At 48.8% G+C, this 20,672-nt stretch overlaps 1 protein-coding gene across 1 annotated transcript in view; it reads right to left on the minus strand.

Annotated features, from left to right (window-relative positions):
• Positions 1–20,672, minus strand: part of asrgl1 (asparaginase and isoaspartyl peptidase 1) — a 72,411-nt gene that overhangs the window by 22,805 nt on the left and 28,934 nt on the right. Inside the window, exon 3 of the mRNA XM_041188468.1 lies at positions 12,369–12,511. Within this exon, the coding sequence (XP_041044402.1) occupies positions 12,369–12,511 (143 nt within the window). The remainder of the gene's footprint in view (positions 1–12,368; positions 12,512–20,672) is intronic.

Genomic DNA, 20,672 nt, shown 5'->3' on the forward strand with positions numbered 1-20,672 from the left:
CCTCACCCCGATTGCTCACCTCTACACCCCTCACCCCGATTGCTCACCTCTACCCCCTCAGCCCGATTGCTCACCTCTACCCCCCTCAACACGATTGCTCACCTCTACTCCCCTCACCCCGATTGCTCACCTCTACCCCCCCTCACCCCGATTGCTCACCGCTACCCCCCTCACCCCGATTGCTCACCTCTACCCCCTCAGCCCGATTGCTCACCTCTACCCCCCTCAACACGATTGCTCACCTCTACTCCCCTCACCCCGATTGCTCACCTCTACCCCCCTCACCCCGATTGCTCACCTCTACTCCCCTCACCCCGATTGCTCACCACTAACCCCTCACCCCGATTGCTCACCTCTAACCCCTCACCCCGATTGCTCACCTCTAACCCCTCACCCCGATTGCTCACCTCTAACCCCTCACCCCGATTGCTCACCTCTACCCCCCTCACCCCGATTGCTGACCATTCATCACCTCACCCTGAATGCTCACCTTATCTCCCTCAGCCCGATTGCTCACTTCTCCCCCTCACCCCGATTGCTCACCTCTACCCCCCTCACCCCGATTGCTCACCCTATTCCCCTCATCCCGATTGCTCACCTCTACACCCCTCACCCCGATTGCTCACCTCTACACCCCTCACCCCGATTGCTCACCTCTACTCCCCTCACCCCGATTGCTCACCTCTACCCCCCTCAATTCGATTGCTCACCTCTACTCCCCTCACCCCGAGTGCTCACCCTATTCCCCTCATCCCGATTGCTCACCTCTACCCCCCTCAATTCGATTGCTCACCTCTACTCCCCTCACCCCGATTGCTCACCTCTACCCCCCTCACCCCGATTGTTCACCTCTACTCCCCTCACCCCGACTGCTCACCTCTAACCCCCTCACCCCTATTGCTCACCTCTAACCCCCTCACCCCGATTGCTCACCTCTAACCCCTCACCCCGATTGCTCACCTCTAACCCCTCACCCCGATTGCTCACCTCTACCCCCCTCACCCCGATTGCTGACCATTCATCACCTCACCCTGAATGCTCACCTTATCCCCCTCAGCCCGATTGCTCACTTCTCCCCCTCACCCCGATTGCTCACCTCTACCCCCCCACCCCGATTGCTCACCCTATTCCCCTCATCCCGATTGCTCAACTCTACCCCCCTCAATTCGATTGCTCACCTCTACTCCCCTCACCCCGATTGCTCACCTCTACCCCCCTCACCCCGATTGCTCACCTCTACTCCCCTCACCCCGATTGCTCACCTCTACACCCCTCACCCCGATTGCTCACCTCTACCCCCCTCACCCCGATTGCTCACCTCTACTCCCCTCACCCCGATTGCTCACCTCTACCCCCCTCAATTCGATTGCTCACCTCTACTCCCCTCACCCCGATTGCTCACCTCTACTCCCCTCACCCCGATTGCTCACCTCTACTCCCCTCACGCCGATTGCTCACCTCTACCCCCCTAACCCCGATTGCTCATCTCTACCCCCCTCATCCCGATTGCTCACCTCTACCCCCCTCACCCCGATTGCTCACCTCTAACCCCTCACCCCGATTGCTCACCTCTAACCCCTCACCCCGATTGCTCACCTCTAACCCCTCACCCCGATTGCTCACCTCTACCCCCCTCACCCCGATTGCTCACCTCTACTCCCCTCACCCCGATTGCTCATCTCTACCCCCCTCAGCCCGATTGCTCACCTCTACCCCTCTCACCCCGATTGCTCACCTCTACCCCCCTCACCCCGATTGCTCACTTCTACCCCTCTCACCCCGATTGCTCACCTTATCCCCCTCAGCCCGATTGCTCACTTCTCCCCCTCACCCGATTGCTCACCTCTACTCCCCTCACCCCGATTGCTCACCTCTACCCCCCTCACCCCGATTGCTCACCTCTACCCCCTCATCCCGAATGCTCACCTCTACCCCACTCACCCCGATTGCTCAACTCTACCCCCCTCACCCCGATTGCTCACCTCTACTCCCCTCACCCCGATTACTCACCTCTACTCCCCTCACCCCGATTGCTCACCTCTACTCCCCTCACCCCGATTGCTCACCTCTACCCCCCTCAATTCGATTGCTCACCTCTACCCCCTCAGCCCGATTGCTCACCTCTACCCCCCTCACCCGATTGCTCACCTCTACCCCCCTCACCCCGATTGCTCACCTCTACTCCCCTCACCCCGATTGCTCACCTCTACCTCCCTCACCCCGATTGCTCACCTCTACTCCCCTCACCCCGATTGCTCACCTCTACTCCCCTCACCCCGATTGCTCACCTCTACTCCCCTCACCCCGATTGCTCACCTCTACCCCCCTCACCCCGATTGCTCACTTCTCCCCCTCACCCCGATTGCTCACCTCTACCCCCCTCACCCCGAATGCTCACCTCTACCCCCCTCACCCCGATTGCTGACCATTCATCACCTCACCCTGAATGCTCACCTTATCCCCCTCAGCCCGATTGCTCACTTCTCCCCTTCACCCCGATTGCTCACCTCTACCCCCCTCACCCCGATTGCTCACCCTATTCCCCTCTTCCCGATTGCTCAACTCTACCCCCCTCACCCCGATTACTCACCTCTACCCCCCTCACCACGATTGCTCACCTCTACTCCCCTCACCCCGATTGCTCACCTCCACCCCCCTCAATTCGATTGCTCACCTCTACCCCCTCAGCCCGATTGCTCACCTCTACCCCCCTCACCCCGATTGCTCACCTCTACACCCCTCACCCCGATTGCTCACCTTATCCCCCTCAGCCCGATTGCTCACTTCTCCCCCTCACCCCGATTGCTCACCTCTACCCCCCTCACCCGATTGCTCACCTCTACCCCCCTCACCCCGATTGCTCACCTCTACTCCCCTCACCCCGATTGCTCACCTCTACCCCCCTCACCCCGATTGCTCACCTCTACTCCCCTCACCCCGATTGCTCACCTCTACTCCCCTCACCCCGATTGCTCACCTCTACTCCCCTCACCCCGATTGCTCACCTCTACTCCCCTCACCCCGATTGCTCACCTCTACTCCCCTCACCCCGATTGCTCACCTCTATTCCCCTCACCCCGATTGCTCACCTCTACTCCCCTCACCCCGATTGCTCACTTCTCCCCCTCACCCCGATTGCTCACCTCTACCCCCCTCACCCGATTGCTCACCTCTACCCCCCTCACCCCGATTGCTCACCTCTACTCCCCTCACCCCGATTGCTCACCTCTACCCCCCTCACCCCGATTGCTCACCTCTACTCCCCTCACCCCGATTGCTCACCTCTACTCCCCTCACCCCGATTGCTCACCTCTACTCCCCTCACCCCGATTGCTCACCTCTACTCCCCTCACCCCGATTGCTCACCTCTACCCCCCTCACCCCGATTGCTCACTTCTCCCCCTCACCCCGATTGCTCACCTCTACCCCCCTCACCCGATTGCTCACCTCTACCCCCCTCACCCCGATTGCTCACCTCTACTCCCCTCACCCCGATTGCTCACCTCTACTCCCCTCACCCCGATTGCTCATCTCTACCCCCCTCAGCCCGATTGCTCACCTCTACCCCTCTCACCCCGATTGCTCACCTCTACCCCCCTCACCCCGATTGCTCACTTCTACCCCCCTCACCCTGACTGCTCACCTTATCACCCTCAGCCCGATTGCTCACTTCTCCCCCTCACCCGATTGCTCACCTCTACTCCCCTCACCCCGATTGCTCACCTCTACCCCCCTCACCCCGATTGCTCACCTCTACCCCCTCATCCCGATTGCTCACCTCTACTCCCCTCACCCCGATTGCTCACCTCTACCCCACTCACCCCGATTGCTCACCTCTACCCCCCTCACCCCGATTGCTCACCTCTACCCCCCTCACCCCGATTGCTCACCTCTACCCCCCTCACCCCGATTGCTCACTTCTACTCCCCTCACCCCGATTACTCACCTCTACCCCCCTCACCACGATTGCTCACCTCTACTCCCCTCACCCCGATTGCTCACCTCCACCCCCCTCAATTCGATTGCTCACCTCTACCCCCTCAGCCCGATTGCTCACCTCTACCCCCCTCACCCCGATTGCTCACCTCTACACCCCTCACCCCGATTGCTCACCTTATCCCCCTCAGCCCGATTGCTCACTCCTCCCCCTCACCCCGATTGCTCACCTCTACCCCCCTCACCCGATTGCTCACCTCTACCCCCCTCACCCCGATTGCTCACCTCTACTCCCCTCACCCCGATTGCTCACCTCTACCCCCCTTACCCCGATTGCTCACCTCTACTCCCCTCACCCCGATTGCTCACCTCTACTCCCCTCACCCCGATTGCTCACCTCTACTCCCCTCACCCCGATTGCTCACCTCTACTCCCCTCACCCCGATTGCTCACCTCCACTCCCCTCACCCCGATTGCTCACCTCTACTCCCCTCACCCCGATTGCTCACCTCTACCCCCCTCACCCCGATTGCTCACTTCTCCCCCTCACCCCGATTGCTCACCTCTACCCCCCTCACCCGATTGCTCACCTCTACCCCCCTCACCCCGATTGCTCACCTCTACTCCCCTCACCCCGATTGCTCACCTCTACCCCCCTCACCCCGATTGCTCACCTCTACTCCCCTCACCCCGATTGCTCACCTCTACTCCCCTCACCCCGATTGCTCACCTCTACTCCCCTCACCCCGATTGCTCACCTCTACTCCCCTCACCCCGATTGCTCACCTCTACTCCCCTCACCCCGATTGCTCACCTCTACCCCCCTCACCCCGATTGCTCACTTCTCCCCCTCACCCCGATTGCTCACCTCTACCCCCCTCACCCGATTGCTCACCTCTACCCCCCTCACCCCGATTGCTCACCTCTACTCCCCTCACCCCGATTGCTCACCTCTACCCCCCTCACCCCGATTGCTCACCTCTACTCCCCTCACCCCGATTGCTCACCTCTACTCCCCTCACCCCGATTGCTCACCTCTACTCCCCTCACCCCGATTGCTCACCTCTACTCCCCTCACCCCGATTGCTCACCTCTACTCCCCTCACCCCGATTGCTCACCTCTACTCCCCTCACCCCGATTGCTCACCTCTACCCCCCTCACCCCGATTGCTCACTTCTCCCCCTCACCCCGATTGCTCACCTCTACTCCCCTCACCCCGATTGCTCACCTCTACTCCCCTCACCCCGATTGCTCACCTCTACTCCCCTCACCCCGATTGCTCACCTCTACTCCCCTCACCCCGATTGCTCACCTCTACTCCCCTCACCCCGATTGCTCACCTCTACCCCCCTCACCCCGATTGCTCACTTCTCCCCCTCACCCCGATTGCTCACCTCTACCCCCCTCACCCGATTGCTCACCTCTACCCCCCTCACCCCGATTGCTCACCTCTACTCCCCTCACCCCGATTGCTCACCTCTACCCCCCTCACCCCGATTGCTCACCTCTACTCCCCTCACCCCGATTGCTCACCTCTACTCCCCTCACCCCGATTGCTCACCTCTACTCCCCTCACCCCGATTGCTCACCTCTACTCCCCTCACCCCGATTGCTCACCTCTACTCCCCTCACCCCGATTGCTCACCTCTACCCCCCTCACCCCGATTGCTCACTTCTCCCCCTCACCCCGATTGCTCACCTCTACCCCCCTCACCCCGAATGCTCACCTCTACCCCCCTCACCCCGATTGCTCACCTCTACTCCCCTCACCCCAATTGCTAACCTCTATCCCCTCATCCTGATTGCTCACCTCTCTCCCCTCACCTTGATTGCTCACCTCTACCCCCCTCACCCCGATTGCTGACCATTCCGCCCCTTGCCCCGATTGCTCACCTCTACCCCCTCACTCCGATTGCTAACCTCTCCCCCCTCACCCCGATTGCTTACCTCTCCCCCCTCATCCAGATTGCTCACCCCTACCCCCCTCACCCCGATTCCTGCTCTCCACCCACCCCCACACTGATTGTTGACCGCTTCCCCCCTCACCCCGATTGCTCATCTCTCCCCCCTCTCCCTCTCCACACCCCGACATTGATTGCTGGCCTCTCCCCCCTCACCTCGATTGCTCACCTCTCCCCTCTCACCACAATTGCTGCTCTTCAACCCCCCATACTGATTGTTGACCTCTTCCCTCCTCACCCTCTCCACCCCCGCCCCCACACTGATTGCTGACCTCTCCCCGCTCACCCCAGTTGCTTTCCTCTCCCCTCTCGCCCCTTTTGCTCAACTCTCCCCCACGCCCCAATTGCTCACCTCTCCCCCTCACCCCGATTGCTCACCTCTACCCCCCTCACCCCGATTGCTCACCTCTACCCCCCTCACCCCGATTGCTCACCTCTCCCCCCTCACCCCGATTGCTCACCTCTCCCCTCTCACCCCGATTGCTCACCTCTAACCCCTCACCCCGATTGCTCACCTCTCCCCTCTCACCCCGATTGCTCACCTCTCCCCCCTCACCCCGATTGCTCCCCTCTCCCCCCTCACCCCGATTGCTCACCTCTCCCCCCTCACCCCGATTGCTCACCTCTCCCCCCTCACCCCGATTGCTCACCTCTCCCCCCTCACCCCGATTGCTCACCTCCCCCCCCTCACCCCGATTGCTCACCTCTCCCCTCTCACCCCGATTGCTCACCTCTCCCCCCTCACCCCGATTGCTCACCTCTCCCCTCTCACCCCGATTGCTCACCTCTCCCCCCTCACCCCGATTGCTCACCTCTCCCCTCTCACCCAGATTGCTGACCTCTTTCCCCCCTCACCCCAATTGCTGATCGCTTCCCCCCCTGCCAGCCCAATTGCTGACCTCTGCCCCCTCACCCCAATTGCTCACCTCTCCCCCACGTCACCCAAATTGCTCACCTCTTACCCCCGCTAACCCCGATTGCTGACCTCTCTGCCCCATAGCCCTTCTGATTGCCATGGTCCTTGGCTGTGGTTCTCCATTACTGCTGTTTGCCTCTCACCTGCAGCTAGCCTGACAATTTGACCTGCTGTTGGGAGGGATATGCACCTATAAAATGTTAATAAGTTAGTGTCTTTAAGATGGTCAGAACCTCCATGATTGCAGGCTCTCAGTCTGACCCTCCCCGCCTCCCCATTACTGTTGGGGCCTCAAAAAGAGAGAGCAAAGTTGCTGCTCCCGCTCAACAAGTTTTGTGGTGAAAAGTGAGCCTTTGGTGATGAGAGGGTCAGTTACTAATGCCTATCTCTCCATACCACGGTTCAATGCCCTGTTGACTCTCAGTCTCTGCTCAGGGGTGAACTACGTAAGTTAACAAACTGGTTGCCATAGAATCAGATGCCAATAGGAGATATGGGAGAAAACAACAGAATACACCGTATTATACACGTGTATAACCAAATAATCAAACCTGGAAGGTGAAATTTGCTAAAATATGCCCTTCTGGACAGAGTCTATTGAGATTACTCCCTATAATTGGAAAAACAGCAACAGTAGACCAAGAATCAACATAAAAGTGGTGTCACTACATTATGGAGTAGACAGCACAGTCCATGTGAACGCTGTTGAGGTAACCAAACAGGTTTCTATTTGATTCAGTCAGTGCAATGGGGATATATATCACTGGCCTGAAGGCCACACCCAAGAAAAACACTCAATAATTAGGCAAATCTAAGTTGTTTGCACTCTTTGTTCTAACTATTGGAACACTGGCCAATAAGAGTTCGGAGAGATTCAGGTTTACATCCACACTGTTTCGTCAGAGTTGTTAATTTCAGCCATGTTGCTTCAGTGGACCTAGTGAAAGTGAGTGGACTATCCGCACACCCATCTCACTGGGCTCCCTATCTGCAATTACTACTAGCTGGTTCAGACCACTAAAGATTAATGGTCGAAAGCTCAGCCAGGGAATGTGGTATTTCTACAACATTCCAGTTTGGAGCAGGCTTTTGCCGTGCTCAATACCAGTGGCTTGAAAAGGGAATTAGAAACAAAAGTGTACAAAGAAGGCACTAAACACACCAATAACAAATACAGGGCAGCAATTAAAAACTGGGGTTCAGCCATCTAATGTTTGATGATCAAAATTACACGCTGACCAGCTTGGAAAGCAGAGGTTTGGTTCCAAATCAGATACAGTCTCTCAGTGCATGCTGTGGGATAGCATGGCACTGAGAATGTATCTCTTGTAGAAAAGAAGCTCCACTAAATAGTTAGACATTTGGAATGCACAAATTTTTTTGGGTTATTATTTCTACCTCGCATTCCATTAATTTTGGTTCTACAATACAAGTAGAAGACAGTGACTGGTTTCTGAGTGAGAGGCCCTGACAGAGTCATTGGACTGCACTATAGGATCCTGAACCACAATCTCCCAAAAAAGCTCCTGATTTCAACCTGTCTATTTGAGATGAATGCAGGAAGAGAATGAAATAAAGGAGGAAACAGAAGGAAGAACTTGCATTAATGTAGAACCTTATCATGTCCTTAGACATCCCAAGATGTTTCAAACAGATCAAGTGCTCTCCAAATGCAGTCACGACTGTTGTGTTGGGAAATACAGCAGTGAAATTGCACACAGCAAGGTCCCACAAACAACAGAAGTAGTCACTGGCCATTAATTGGGTTTGGTGGTGTTGATTGAGAGATGAATGGTGGTCAAGATACTCCCTCATTCTTCAAATAGAGGTGTGGAACTTTGTTTGTGCAACTGATCAGACAGAAAGATCTGACCTGAAGTTATACGCTTTGGTATGAAGAACAGAAAAGCAGAGTATTATTTAAATGGTGATATATTGGGAAGTGTGGGTGTGCAAAGGGATCTGTGTGTCCTTGTATGCTAGTCAATGAAAGTAAATAGGCAGATGTAGCAAGCAATTAGGAAAGCAAATGGTGTGTTGGCCTTCATTACAAGAGGATTTGAGCTCAGAAGTAGGGGTGTCTTACTACAGTTATACAGAGCCTCGGTGAGACCACGCCTGGAATATTGTGTGAAGTTTTGGTCTCCCTACCTAAGAAAGCATATACTTGCCATAGAGAGAGTGCAGCAAAGGTTCACGAGGCTGATACTGGGGATGGCAGGACTGTCTTATGAGGAGAGATTGGTTCGACTGGGCCTGTAGTCACTAGAGTTTAGAAGAATGAAGGGATTTGATTGAAACGTATAAAATTCTAACAGGGCTAGACAGACTGAATGCAGGGAGGGTGTTTCCCCTGGCTGGGGAATCTAGAACCAGGGGCCACAGTCTCAGGATATGGGGCAGGCCATTTAGGACTGAGTTGAGAAAAAATTGCTTCACTCAGAGGATGGTCAACCTGTGAAATTCTCTATCACAGAAAGCTGTGGAGGCCGAGTCACTAAGTATATTCAAGAAAGAAACTGATAAACTTTTGGATATTAGGGGCATCAAAGGGTACGGAGAGAAAGCGGGAATATGGCATTGAGATAGAGAATCAGCCAGGATCATACTGAATGGCGGAGCAGGGTCAAAGGACCAAATGGCCTACTCCTGCTCCTAGTTTCAATGTTTCTATGAATGGCAAACTCCTGACCAATGCTTCTCCCCCTCAGTACTGATGCCTCAATCTAGATTATCTGCTGATATCAGGGCAAGAGGACAGTTTCTTTGTGAAATTCTAAGGGACAAGTCAAATAGCCTCTCAAGGATCCTTTGTCTCACAGTGCTGCTCCTGTTACCAGTACCCATCACTTCAGCAATCTCAATGCAGAGTAAAGTTGGTGGTGAACTGTCTCTGCAAGGCTGAGGCATGAATATAGAGGTTCCATTGGGTGGAAATCCCCCCAGTCTCCAGATGTAACTTCATTCAGAGACCAAGAGAAACCTTGCAGAAACTTTTCCACTATTCTGCAGGGGAATTTCAACCCTGTAGCATGTAAAGACAACTTAGAAGTGACAGCACCTGGGACAGCTGTTAACAACACAACATCTATTAGCAAAACTCGTCATTGTTCCTGACCATTGGTAGGTCGCTGGTAGGCCTGTAGGCATCGTAACTTGTCTGTTGTCACTGTGAAATTCATCCTGTAATACAAACTGGATGTATTCACAATTTCACAGCCTGGATTGTTACAGAACCAATTCTTCATATTGTGCACATTGTTGTTATAAGAACTCGGAGGCAGATCATGTGATAAGATTTTCATTTAGCTGCAAGAGGAATTAGTTTAACAGAGCTAGAGTTTTGTTTAGGTGTTTAATTTTGCAGATCTGTGGTTGATTTGTGATAGCTGTTCATATTTCAAGCTGGCCTGCCTGCTAAATTAGTAATTTTGGGGTTCAGCAGATCGATTCCATTGATGAAACAGCACACAAACTAATCTTTCCTTCCATTAAGAAGAGTATCACTGTCCTCTACAGGAACTGAGTGGAGTAACAACAGAATATCTAATATCCCAAATGCAGGTCCAGAAATAGCAAGTCATTTAAAATCAAGTGCTTTTCACAACCTCAATATATCCCAGTGTTTCACAATATATGAAGTACTGTCGAAGTGTAGTTATTGTTGAAACGTAATGAAATGAACTGTAACGTAATGAGCTCAAGGGAAATGTTCCCCACTGCAGGGTCCCGGCACAAAGCCTTGTCCACCAGGAACAGCAATCACTGACACTCCACCAGATTTCAGATTGATCACCTTAGACTGAGCTCCAATATAGTCGGTAAAACATGCAGAGCTCACTCCAATCTCTCCTCACAGTCTCCAGCATTTCGAAGATTATCATTAGTGCCTCTGCAATTTCCACTCTCACTTCCCTCAGTACGGTTAGGGTTAGGGTGTTGGCAAATCAACCAAATATCTGCAAAATTAAACACCTAAAATAAACACTAGCTCTGTTAAACTAATCCATTTTTTCAGCATACTTTCTCTCCCCTCTTGCAGCTAAATGAAAATCTTATGTGATCTGCCTCTGTGTTCAACTTCCCTCCTTATAACAACAAATAGGTTTTCTATAAGCATGTAAATAATAAAAGTGTGGTAAAAGAAAGAGTAGGGCTGATTAGGGACAAAATTGCTGGAGTTTTTGAGGAGTTAACAGAGAAGGTTGATAAAGGAAACACTATTGATGTGATGTATATGGATTTTTAAAAGGCATTTGACACAGTGCCACACAACAGACTTGTGACCAAAATTCTAGCTCATGGAATAAAAGGGAAAGTAGGCACTTGGATAAGGAATTAGCTAAGTGACAGGAAACAGAGAGTAGTGGTTAATGGATGTTTTTCAGATTGGAGGAAGATTTGTAATGGAGTTCCCCATTTGTAATGGAGTTGGGACCCTTGCTCTTCCTGATATATATTAATGACCTAGACTGGTGTGCAGGGCAGGATTTCAAAATTTGCAGATAATATGAAGATTGGAAATGTTGTCAACTGTGGTGGGGATAGTCTTGAGCTTCAAAAGGGCAGAGACATGGCAGTGGATTTGGAAGACAAGTGGCAGATGAAGTTCAATGTAGAGAACTGTGAGGTGTTTTTTTTGGCAGGAAGAATGTGGAGAGACAGTAATAAAATAAAGGGAGAAACTCTAAAGGAGGTGCAGGAACAGAGGGACCTCGGTGTATACGTACATAGGTCTTTGAAGATGATGGGAGACATGTTGAGAGAGCAGTTAATATAGCATATAGTATCTTAGGCTTTATTAATAGGGGCATTTGGTACAAGAGTAAGGAGGTCATGTTGATCTTGTATAAGACACTAGTTAGGCCTCATCTGGAGTACTGCATCCAGTTCTGGGCACCATACTTGAGGAAGGATTTGAAGCCATTGGAGACAGTACAGAAGAGATTCACAAGAATGATTCCTGGGATGAAGACCTGTAGCTATGAGGATAGATGGGAGAGGTTGGGAGTATTTTCCTTGGAGAAAAGGCGGCTAAGAGGTATTCAAGATCCTGAGGGGTATGGACAGGGTAAGTAGTGAGAAACTGTTCCCACTCAAGAGAACATCAAGAACAAGAGGGCAGAGATTCAAAATAATTGACAAAAAGAGTGAATGTCATGAGGAAATTTTTTTTCACCCACAGGGTGGTTGGAGTGTGGAACAAACTTCCTGAAAGGGTAGTGGAGGCAGGTTCAATTGAGGAATTCAAAAGGGAATTGGATTGCTACCTGAAGAGAGAATGTGCAAGGGTATGGGGATAAGGCAGTGGACTGGGACTAGGTGGAATACTCTTTCAGAGAGCCAGTGCAGACTCGATGGGCCGAATGGCCTCCTTCTGCTTGTAAAGATAAGGTGATACTGAAAAGCTACAGCTGGAGTTGTTGTTAGCCTCAGAAATTGTTTGGGATAATTATTTTCTCCTGCAAAGAGGTAACACATCCTCTAAACACTGCTTAATGATGTTCTAGGGTGGAAAGTTATACAATAACTATATTTTAAGAGTAAACTGTACCTTTTCCATAACCAGTCGAGCAAGCTTCGTTGGATTAGCTATGTTTCTGACACCGGCAACTGCTCCTGTATCAAGGCTTTTCCCATCCATGATAATGGCATCAAGCTCAACTTCACCACATTCATTCAGCACGGCTCCACAACCTAAATACAACAGGAAAGAAATTCAGTCACACTGCCTCATTTGAAATTCCTGCTCTCGCAATGGCTTTTCTGTCCAAGGTTGAGTCTCCAAGATCCAGTTTCAGCTTTTTTCTCAATTAACACAGTCTGTCTGCTTACATTTTCAATGAATGCCATTTTCTTCCATGTAAATTATCAGCTGAGTTCGAAGTTCAAAAGTTGATAGTTAAATGATTGTTTTTCAAACTGGAGAATAGTGGAGTAGTGTTGCCAGGGGTCAGTGCTAGGACCAAAGGGCAGACAAGTGACAGATGGAATTTAACAGAAAAGTGTGAAGTGATGATTTTTTGCAGAAGGGATAGGAGAGGCAATATAGACTTAATGACAGTTCCAAAGAGTGTGCAGGAACAGAGGAACCTGCAGGTGCATGTACATAGATCTTTGAAGGTGGCAGGATATATTGAGAGCGAGTGATTAGCAAAGCATATGGGATCTTGGATTTCATAAACAGGTGTATTGAGTACAAAAGCAGAGAAGTTATGCTGATTCTTTATAAAGCTTTGGTTAGGTCACAATTAGGTTATTGTGTCCAGTTCTGGTCATCACATGCTAGGAAGGATGTGAGGTTCCTTGCGAGGATGCAGAGGAGATTTACCAGATCCAACAGAGGGCGGTAGTGAGAAGTGACTGAAGCATTCTGGGAGAAGTCACCACATACACTACGACTAAGAAGGGGATCGAGGAGAAGGGGTCTTGCACTCAACAGGAGGAAGAGCATCCAACAAAGGGCGGTGGTGAGAAGTGACTGAAGCATTCTGGGAGAAGTCACTGCAGACACCACAACTCAGAAGGGGATCGAGGAGAAGGACACTGCACTCAACAGGAGGAAGAGCATCCAACAAAGGGCAGTAGATAGAAGTGACTGAAGCATGCTGGGAGAACTCGCCACAGATACTGCAACTCAGAAGAGGTTTGAGGAGATACCACTGTCAAAGAATGGAATAGCCCCAAGCATTACATTGCTGAAGTGTTTCCATCCCTCCCTCCTCTTCAAACCAAAGAAAGAAGAGATGGAGAGGCAGTACCTTCAGGAGTGCATCAGGCCTGCGAGGGATACTCTTCTGAAAGTGGATTTTAAAAAAAAGGAACTGATTGGTGAGTAAATCCTGGTGAGTTTTTTTTTTCAATCTATTAAAGTTATTTATTGCTTAATACTGAGGTAGGAGCTAAAAAAAAAAGTATAGAGTAGTACTGCACAAATATAATTAGTCAAGAAACATGTTTCTAATATAAGGAAACTTATATTAGTTTCCTAACTAATATAAATAAGGCCGCGAGCTAGCGTATTTTTTTTAAGGGAGTAACGAGCTTAATCGAGAGGGACATCATGGCAGGAGATCTCAGACCATAGAACCATAGAAAAGTTACAGCACAGAAGGAGGCCATTCGGTCCATCTTGTCCATGCCAGCCCCAGGACACCCAAGTGCCGTTTATAATCCCACCTTCCTGCACCCGACCCATAGCCCTGCAGTTTACAGCACTTTAGGTGCAGATCCAGGTACTTTTTAAAAGAGTTTAAAGTTTATGCCTCAACTTGGGCAGCGAATTCCAGACACCCACTGCCCTCTGCGTAAAAAAGTTCCTTATATCCCCCCTACACCTTCTGCCGCTTATCTTGAATCTATGTCCCCTGGTTCTAGAATTCTCCATCAAGGGAAACAATTTTATCCTGTCCACTCTATCTATTCCCCTTATAATTTTGTACACCTCAATCAAGTCACTTCTCAGCCTTCTTTGTTCTAAGGAAAATAACCCCAACCTATCCAATCCCTCCTCGTAGCTACACTTTTCCAACCCTGGCAACATTCTTGTAATAATCCTCTGCACTCTCTCCAGAGCTATTATGTCCTTCCTGTAACATGGTGACCAGAACTGCACACAATACTCCAGTTGCAGCCTCACCAGTGTTTTATACAATTCCAACATTATATCCTTACTTTTATATTCTATATCTCTGCCAGACCCATGATATGCTCCTCCTGCAGGATGTGGGAAATGAGGGACGCTTCCAGCGTCCCTGTTGACCATGTTTGCGGAAGGTGTGTCCAAATGCAGCTTCTGGCTAACCGGATTTCGGAGCTGGAGCTGTGGGTGGACTCGTGGAGCATCTGCAATGCTGATCAAGTCGTGGATAGCATATTTAGCAAGGTGGTCACACCACAGGTGAAGATTACACAGGGAGAAAGGGAATGGGTGACTATCAGGAACAGTAAAAGACTCGGAAGGTAGGGCAGGAGTCCACTGTGGCCATCCCCCTCTCTAACAGATATACCGCTTTGGATACTGTTGGGGGCAATGGCCTCTCAGGGGAAAGCAGCAACAGCCAAGTTCATGGCACCGTGAGTGGCTCTGTTGCTCAAAGGGGTGGGAGGAAACAAAGTGGCAGGGCTATCGTGATAGGGGATTCAATAGTTAGGGACACAGACAGGTGCTTCTGTGGCCACAAACATGAATCAAGGATGGTATGTTGCCTGCCTGGTGCCAGGGTCCGGGGTGTCACGGAGCAGCTGCAGGATATTCTGGGGAGGGAAGGTAAACAGCCAGTGGTTGTGGTAAACATTGGTACCAACGACATAGGTAAACTAAGGGATGAGGACCTGCAAGCTCAGTACAGGCAGTTAGGAAATAAAACGTCAAATGTAGTAATCTCAGGATTACTTCCAGTTCCACATGCTAGTGAGAGCAGGAATAAGAGGATAGACCAAATGAACACGTGGCTGGAGAGATGGTGTAGCCGGGAGGGACTCAGGTTCTTGAGGCACTGGGACCAGTTCTGGGGAAGGTGGGACCTGTACAAACCATACGGGCTGCACCCAGGCAGAGCTGGGACCAGTGGTCCTTGCGGGGGCTTTTAATAGTTCTGTTGGGGAGTATTTAAACTAGTGTGGCAGGAGGATGGGATCCCAGGAGTAGGATCAGATAGGTCAGATTCAGATCAGAAAAATGGAGGTAGAACATTAGCTAGGGATATTGTGATAGAAATGGAGTTACAGGAGAAGCAAAGTTTAAAAAGTGTCCAGCAGGGGAAATTGACAGGGTTAAACTGTTAATACTTCAATGCAAAGAGTATTACAAACAAGGTAGATGAATTAAGGGCACAGGTGGACACATGGTAGCAGGATGTCATTGCTGTAACGGAGATCTGGCTAAAGGAGGGACAAAACTGGCAGCTTAATATCTCAGATTATAGAGTCTTCAGACAGAATAGAGTAGGAGATAAAAAAGAAGGGGGGTAGCACGAATGGTTAAAGAATCAATTCCAGTTGTGAGAAGGGTTGACGTACAAAATGGGTCAACAAACGAGGCTTTATGGATTGAGCTTATAAATAAAATAGGGGCAGTCACACTACTGGGAGTATACTACAGACCCCCAAATAGTGAAAGGGAGATAGAAGGACAAATATGAAGGCAAATTTCTGCTTGTAGGAACAAGAGGGCAATAATAGGAGACTTCAACTATCCTAATATCAATTGGGATTCAAACAAAATAAGGGGCACTGAGGGAGAAAAATTCATGTAGTGTGTCCAGGAAATTTTTTTCAACCAATTAGTGACAAACCCAACGAGAGGAGATGCAATTCTCGGCCTAGTCTTGGGGAACGAAGAAGGGCAAGTGGGTGAAGTGACAGTTGGCGACCATATCGGGGGCAGTGATCACAATTCAGTTAGATTTAGCATTACCATGGAAAAGACAGAGATAAGGCAGGAGTAAACGTCTTGAACTCGGGGAAGGCAAATTTTGCAGAAATGAGAAGGGACTTGGCTGAGGTGGACTGGACAGCACTGCTGGAGGATAAAACAGTGGAAAACCAGTTGGAAGCACTAAAAAGCGAAATCCTAATTGTACAAAGTAGACATGTCCCCTACAAAAATAAGAGTGGTACTGCCAAATCTAGACCTCATTGGTTGTCTAGAGGAATACAGAGGAAGATCAAACAGAAAAAGAAAGCATATGATAGGCACAAAGAACTAAGCACTGCAGATAGCCTAGACGAATATAGGAAGTGCAGGGACGTAGTAAATAAGGAAATCAAAGCGAGGGCATGAAAAATAGATTAGCAAGTAAAGTTAAAGATAACCCAAAGATGTTTTACCAATACATTATTGCCAAAAGGTTAGTTAAGGAAAAAATGTGACCTATCATAGATGAAGAAGGAAACTTGTGTGTAGATGCAGAGGCTGTGGGAAGGGCTTTGAATGAATATTTTGTCTCCGTGTTTACAAAGGAAAGGGAGGATGTAGATATAGTAGTCCAGGAGGAACACTGCAAGATATTGGACGGGATAGTCATATAGAGAGAGGAAGTACTCGAAGGGCTGAAATCCTTGAAAGTTGTTAAGTCACCAGGGTCAGATGGATTGTTTCCGAGGCTGCTGAAGGAAGTCAGGGAGGAGATAGCAGATGCTCTGAGGATGATTTTCCAATCTTCACGAGATACAGAGGAGGAACCGGAGGACTGGAGAAATGCAAACACAGTTCCATTGTTTAAAAAGGGATCAAAGGAAATGCCAAACAATTATAGGCCAGTTAGTCTTACATCAGTGGTGAGCAAATTAATAGAATCAATCCTGGGAGATAGGATCAACTGTCATGTGGAAAGGCATGGACTAGTCAGGGATGGTCAGCATGGATTTGTTAAAGGAAGGTCTTGCCTCACAAATTTGATTGAATTCTTTGAGGAAGTGACAAGAAGGGTTGATGAAGGTAGTGCAGTGGATGTTGTGTACATGGATATTAGCAAGGCATTTGACAAGGTCCCCCATGGGCTTTTACTTTCCTGACCAATCTGCCATGGGATTCAGGGTAATGTGGCAAACTGGATAAAAGGTTGGCTTTGTAACAGGAAACAAAGGGTAATGGTTGATGGATGCCCTTGCGAATGGAAAGTTGTCTCAAGTGGTATTCCACAGGGATCGGTGTTGGGACCTTTGCTGTGTGTTATATATTAACGATTTGGACGTGAACGTGGGGGGCATGATTGGGAAATTTGCAGATGGCACAAAGATTGGCTAAGTAGTGGATAGTGTAGAGGATAGCCATAATCTCCAAAACGATATAGATGGGTTGGTGGAGTGGGCAGTAAAGTGGCAGATGGATTTTAACATAGACAAGTGTGAGGTCATACATTTAGGGAGGTCACACAGTTACAGGGATTACACAAGAAATGGGAATATACTAAGAGAGGTAGATGAAGTTAGAGATCTTGGCGTACGAGTACACAGGTCCCTGGAGGCAGCTGTTCAAGTAGACAAGATTGTAAAGAAGGCATATGGAATGCTCTCCTTCACTGGCAGAGGTATAGAATATAAAAGTAAGGATATAATGTTGGAATTGTATAAAACACTGGTGAGGCCACAACTGGAGTATTGTGTGCAGTTCTGGTCACCACATTACAGGAAGGGCGTAATAGCTCTGGAAAGAGTGCAGAGGAGGTTTACAAGAATGTTGCCAGGGTTAGAAAAGTGTAGCAATGAGGAGAGATTGGATAGGTTGGGGTTATTTTCCTTAGAACAAAGAAGGCTGAGAGGTGACTTGATTGAGGTGTACAAAATTATGAGGGGAATAGATAGAGTGGACAGGGTAAAATTGTTTCCCTTGATGGAGAACTCTAGAACCAGGGGACATAGATTCAAGATAAGTGGCAGAAGGTTTAGGGGGGACATGAGAAAGAACTTTTTTATGCAGAGGGTAGTGGGTGTCTGGAATTCGCTGCCCAAATTGGTGGTAGTGGCATAAACTTTAAACTCTTTTAAAAAGTACCTGGATCTGCACCTAAAGTGCCGTAAGCTGCAGGGCTATGGGCCAGGTGCAGGAAGCTGGGATTAGAAAGGGCACTTGGGTGTCCTGGGGCTGGCATGGACAAGATGGACCGAATGGCTTCTTTCTGTGCTGTAACTTCACTACAGTTCTAATAGTTCCAGGGATGAAGGATTTTAGCCACAAGGTTAGGTTGGAGAAGCTGGGATTGTTTTCCTTCAAGCAGAGGTGATTGAGGAAAAATTTGATAGAGACACACAAGATTATGATGGGTTTAGATAAAATAGACAAGAAAAGCTGATGGTACAAGGACTATGGGACACAGATTTAAGGTTTTGGGCAAGAGATGTTGCAGGGAATGAGAAGATTTTTTTTTACACAGTAAGTGGTAATGATCTTAAACTCACTGCCCACAAGTGTGATTGAAGTGGAGACAATCAATGGATTTAAAGAAGAAATTGGGTGGGGACTCGAGAGAAATAAACTTGCTGACTATTGGGATAGAGCGAGGAATGGAACTGACTGGATTGCGCTGCAGAGAGCCAGCATGGACTCGATGGGCCAAATAACCACCTGCTGTACTGGAATTGTGCTAATCATTCAACTTGCTCCTCCCTGACTTTTCTCCTTTCATTCCCACAAGAACTTCACTCAGGTTTGTTCTTCATGGGAGCCTGCATAGTAAATGTTGACTGGTTGTTCAACCAGTAAGAATTTTACTGCTGCAGAAAATCACACAGGCTTTATTATCATCCTCTTCACCAAATCCATGCACACTGTCCTAGCAATCCCTCATACCAAAGTGTAAGTCTGACCTTCTACATATTGTGACTGCATTTAAAGAGACAGCCACCAAGCCAAAACTACGCAAAAACACCCCAGAGACAATTTTCACTCAGTAAGGACTTGAAAACGAGGATGGCTGTTTGACCACTTGTTACGACCGATAACCAACCAGCTGTAACTCTCAGAGGAGGGTGAAGCATTTGCCTAAACCCAACAGTGGGCCTCCTTACACACACACATGCACCCACACACGCACACATTCTAAGAACCACCAAAAGAAGTGAGAGCCCTGGCTGAGTTTGTCCACCCTGCTTGTCAACAGCCCTTTGAGGTAAAGATTGATTCAAACCTACCTCACTTCAAAGGTCATTGTTCCGTGCAGAAACATTGATAAATCAGGTCATTCCTGGCTTAATACACCAACACATTCAATCCTAAATTCCTAGCATCTCTCATGCACTAAAGAACAACTGGGCAAATATTGCACCAGAAGTAGCATTGCCCCTTCAAGGGGACACAAACACCAATATTCCTTTTAACTACATTTTTTCATGTCTTTGGTATCATATGGCCATATTTTCTTTCAGCAAAGTTTCTTCTATGTCGAAGAAGGGATAAGCTTAACATCCATGATGGGAAAGATACTGAAATCGATATTGGAACAAATGTTAGGACAGCATCTGGAGGCAGAAATTGTAACTTAAAAATAGTCAGCACGGATTCTGAAAGCTTGAATCATGCTTAAGTAGCCTGATAGAACTCTTTGAAAAGGTAATGGAAATTTATACAAGAGTAATTCAGTAGATGTCAGAAATTGAGATTTGCAAGTGGCCTGAGATAAAGTACCACATGGTGGGCTCAAGGGTTAGGGCGAGAGGACAAATAGCTGAATGGATAACAAATTGAATAAAAACAACAGTAACAGAGAAGAGGGTAAAGGGTAGTTATTCAGATTGGAGCAGGTTTGAAAGCAGTGTTCTACAAGGATCAGTGCTGGGCTCACTGTTACTCAGTTTATATTAATGGTTTGGACTGAAGAACAATTTACTCAGTATCAAAATTTGCAGATAATACAAAACTGGGGGGGGGGGTGTAGCTAACACGTTTGAAGAATGCAAAATAACTGAAAAAGACATTAGAAAACTTGCAGACGGTGCAGTTAATTGGCAAATAGACTTTAACAGATAAACATGAAGTGAAGCAGTTTCATAGGAAATATAGAAACTACACCTTAGAAAATAAGAAACTGAATGGAATATAAGAGCAAAGGGATCTATGAATACAGGATAACAAATCATTAAAAACAGTATCACAGTTCAGTAACGCAATTTTTTAAAATAGCACAGAATTCAAAAGAAGCTACATAAAAATAAAACAGAAAATGCTGGAATTAGTCAACAGGTCAGGCAGCATTCGTGAAGAAAGAAACAGAGTTAACGTTTCAAATCATAGTAATTGGGAAAAGTTAAGAGATGCAATAGGTTTTGAGACAAGGGCAAAAGTAGGGTCTGTGACAGGAAAACAGGAGAATTGAATGACAGAAAGGGTTAATCTTACAGGGCTAAAGGGAATGGGTGA

The sequence above is a fragment of the Carcharodon carcharias genome, chromosome 5 (genome assembly GCF_017639515.1).
Source record: "Carcharodon carcharias isolate sCarCar2 chromosome 5, sCarCar2.pri, whole genome shotgun sequence".
In the NCBI taxonomy this organism is placed as follows: domain Eukaryota; kingdom Metazoa; phylum Chordata; class Chondrichthyes; order Lamniformes; family Lamnidae; genus Carcharodon; species Carcharodon carcharias.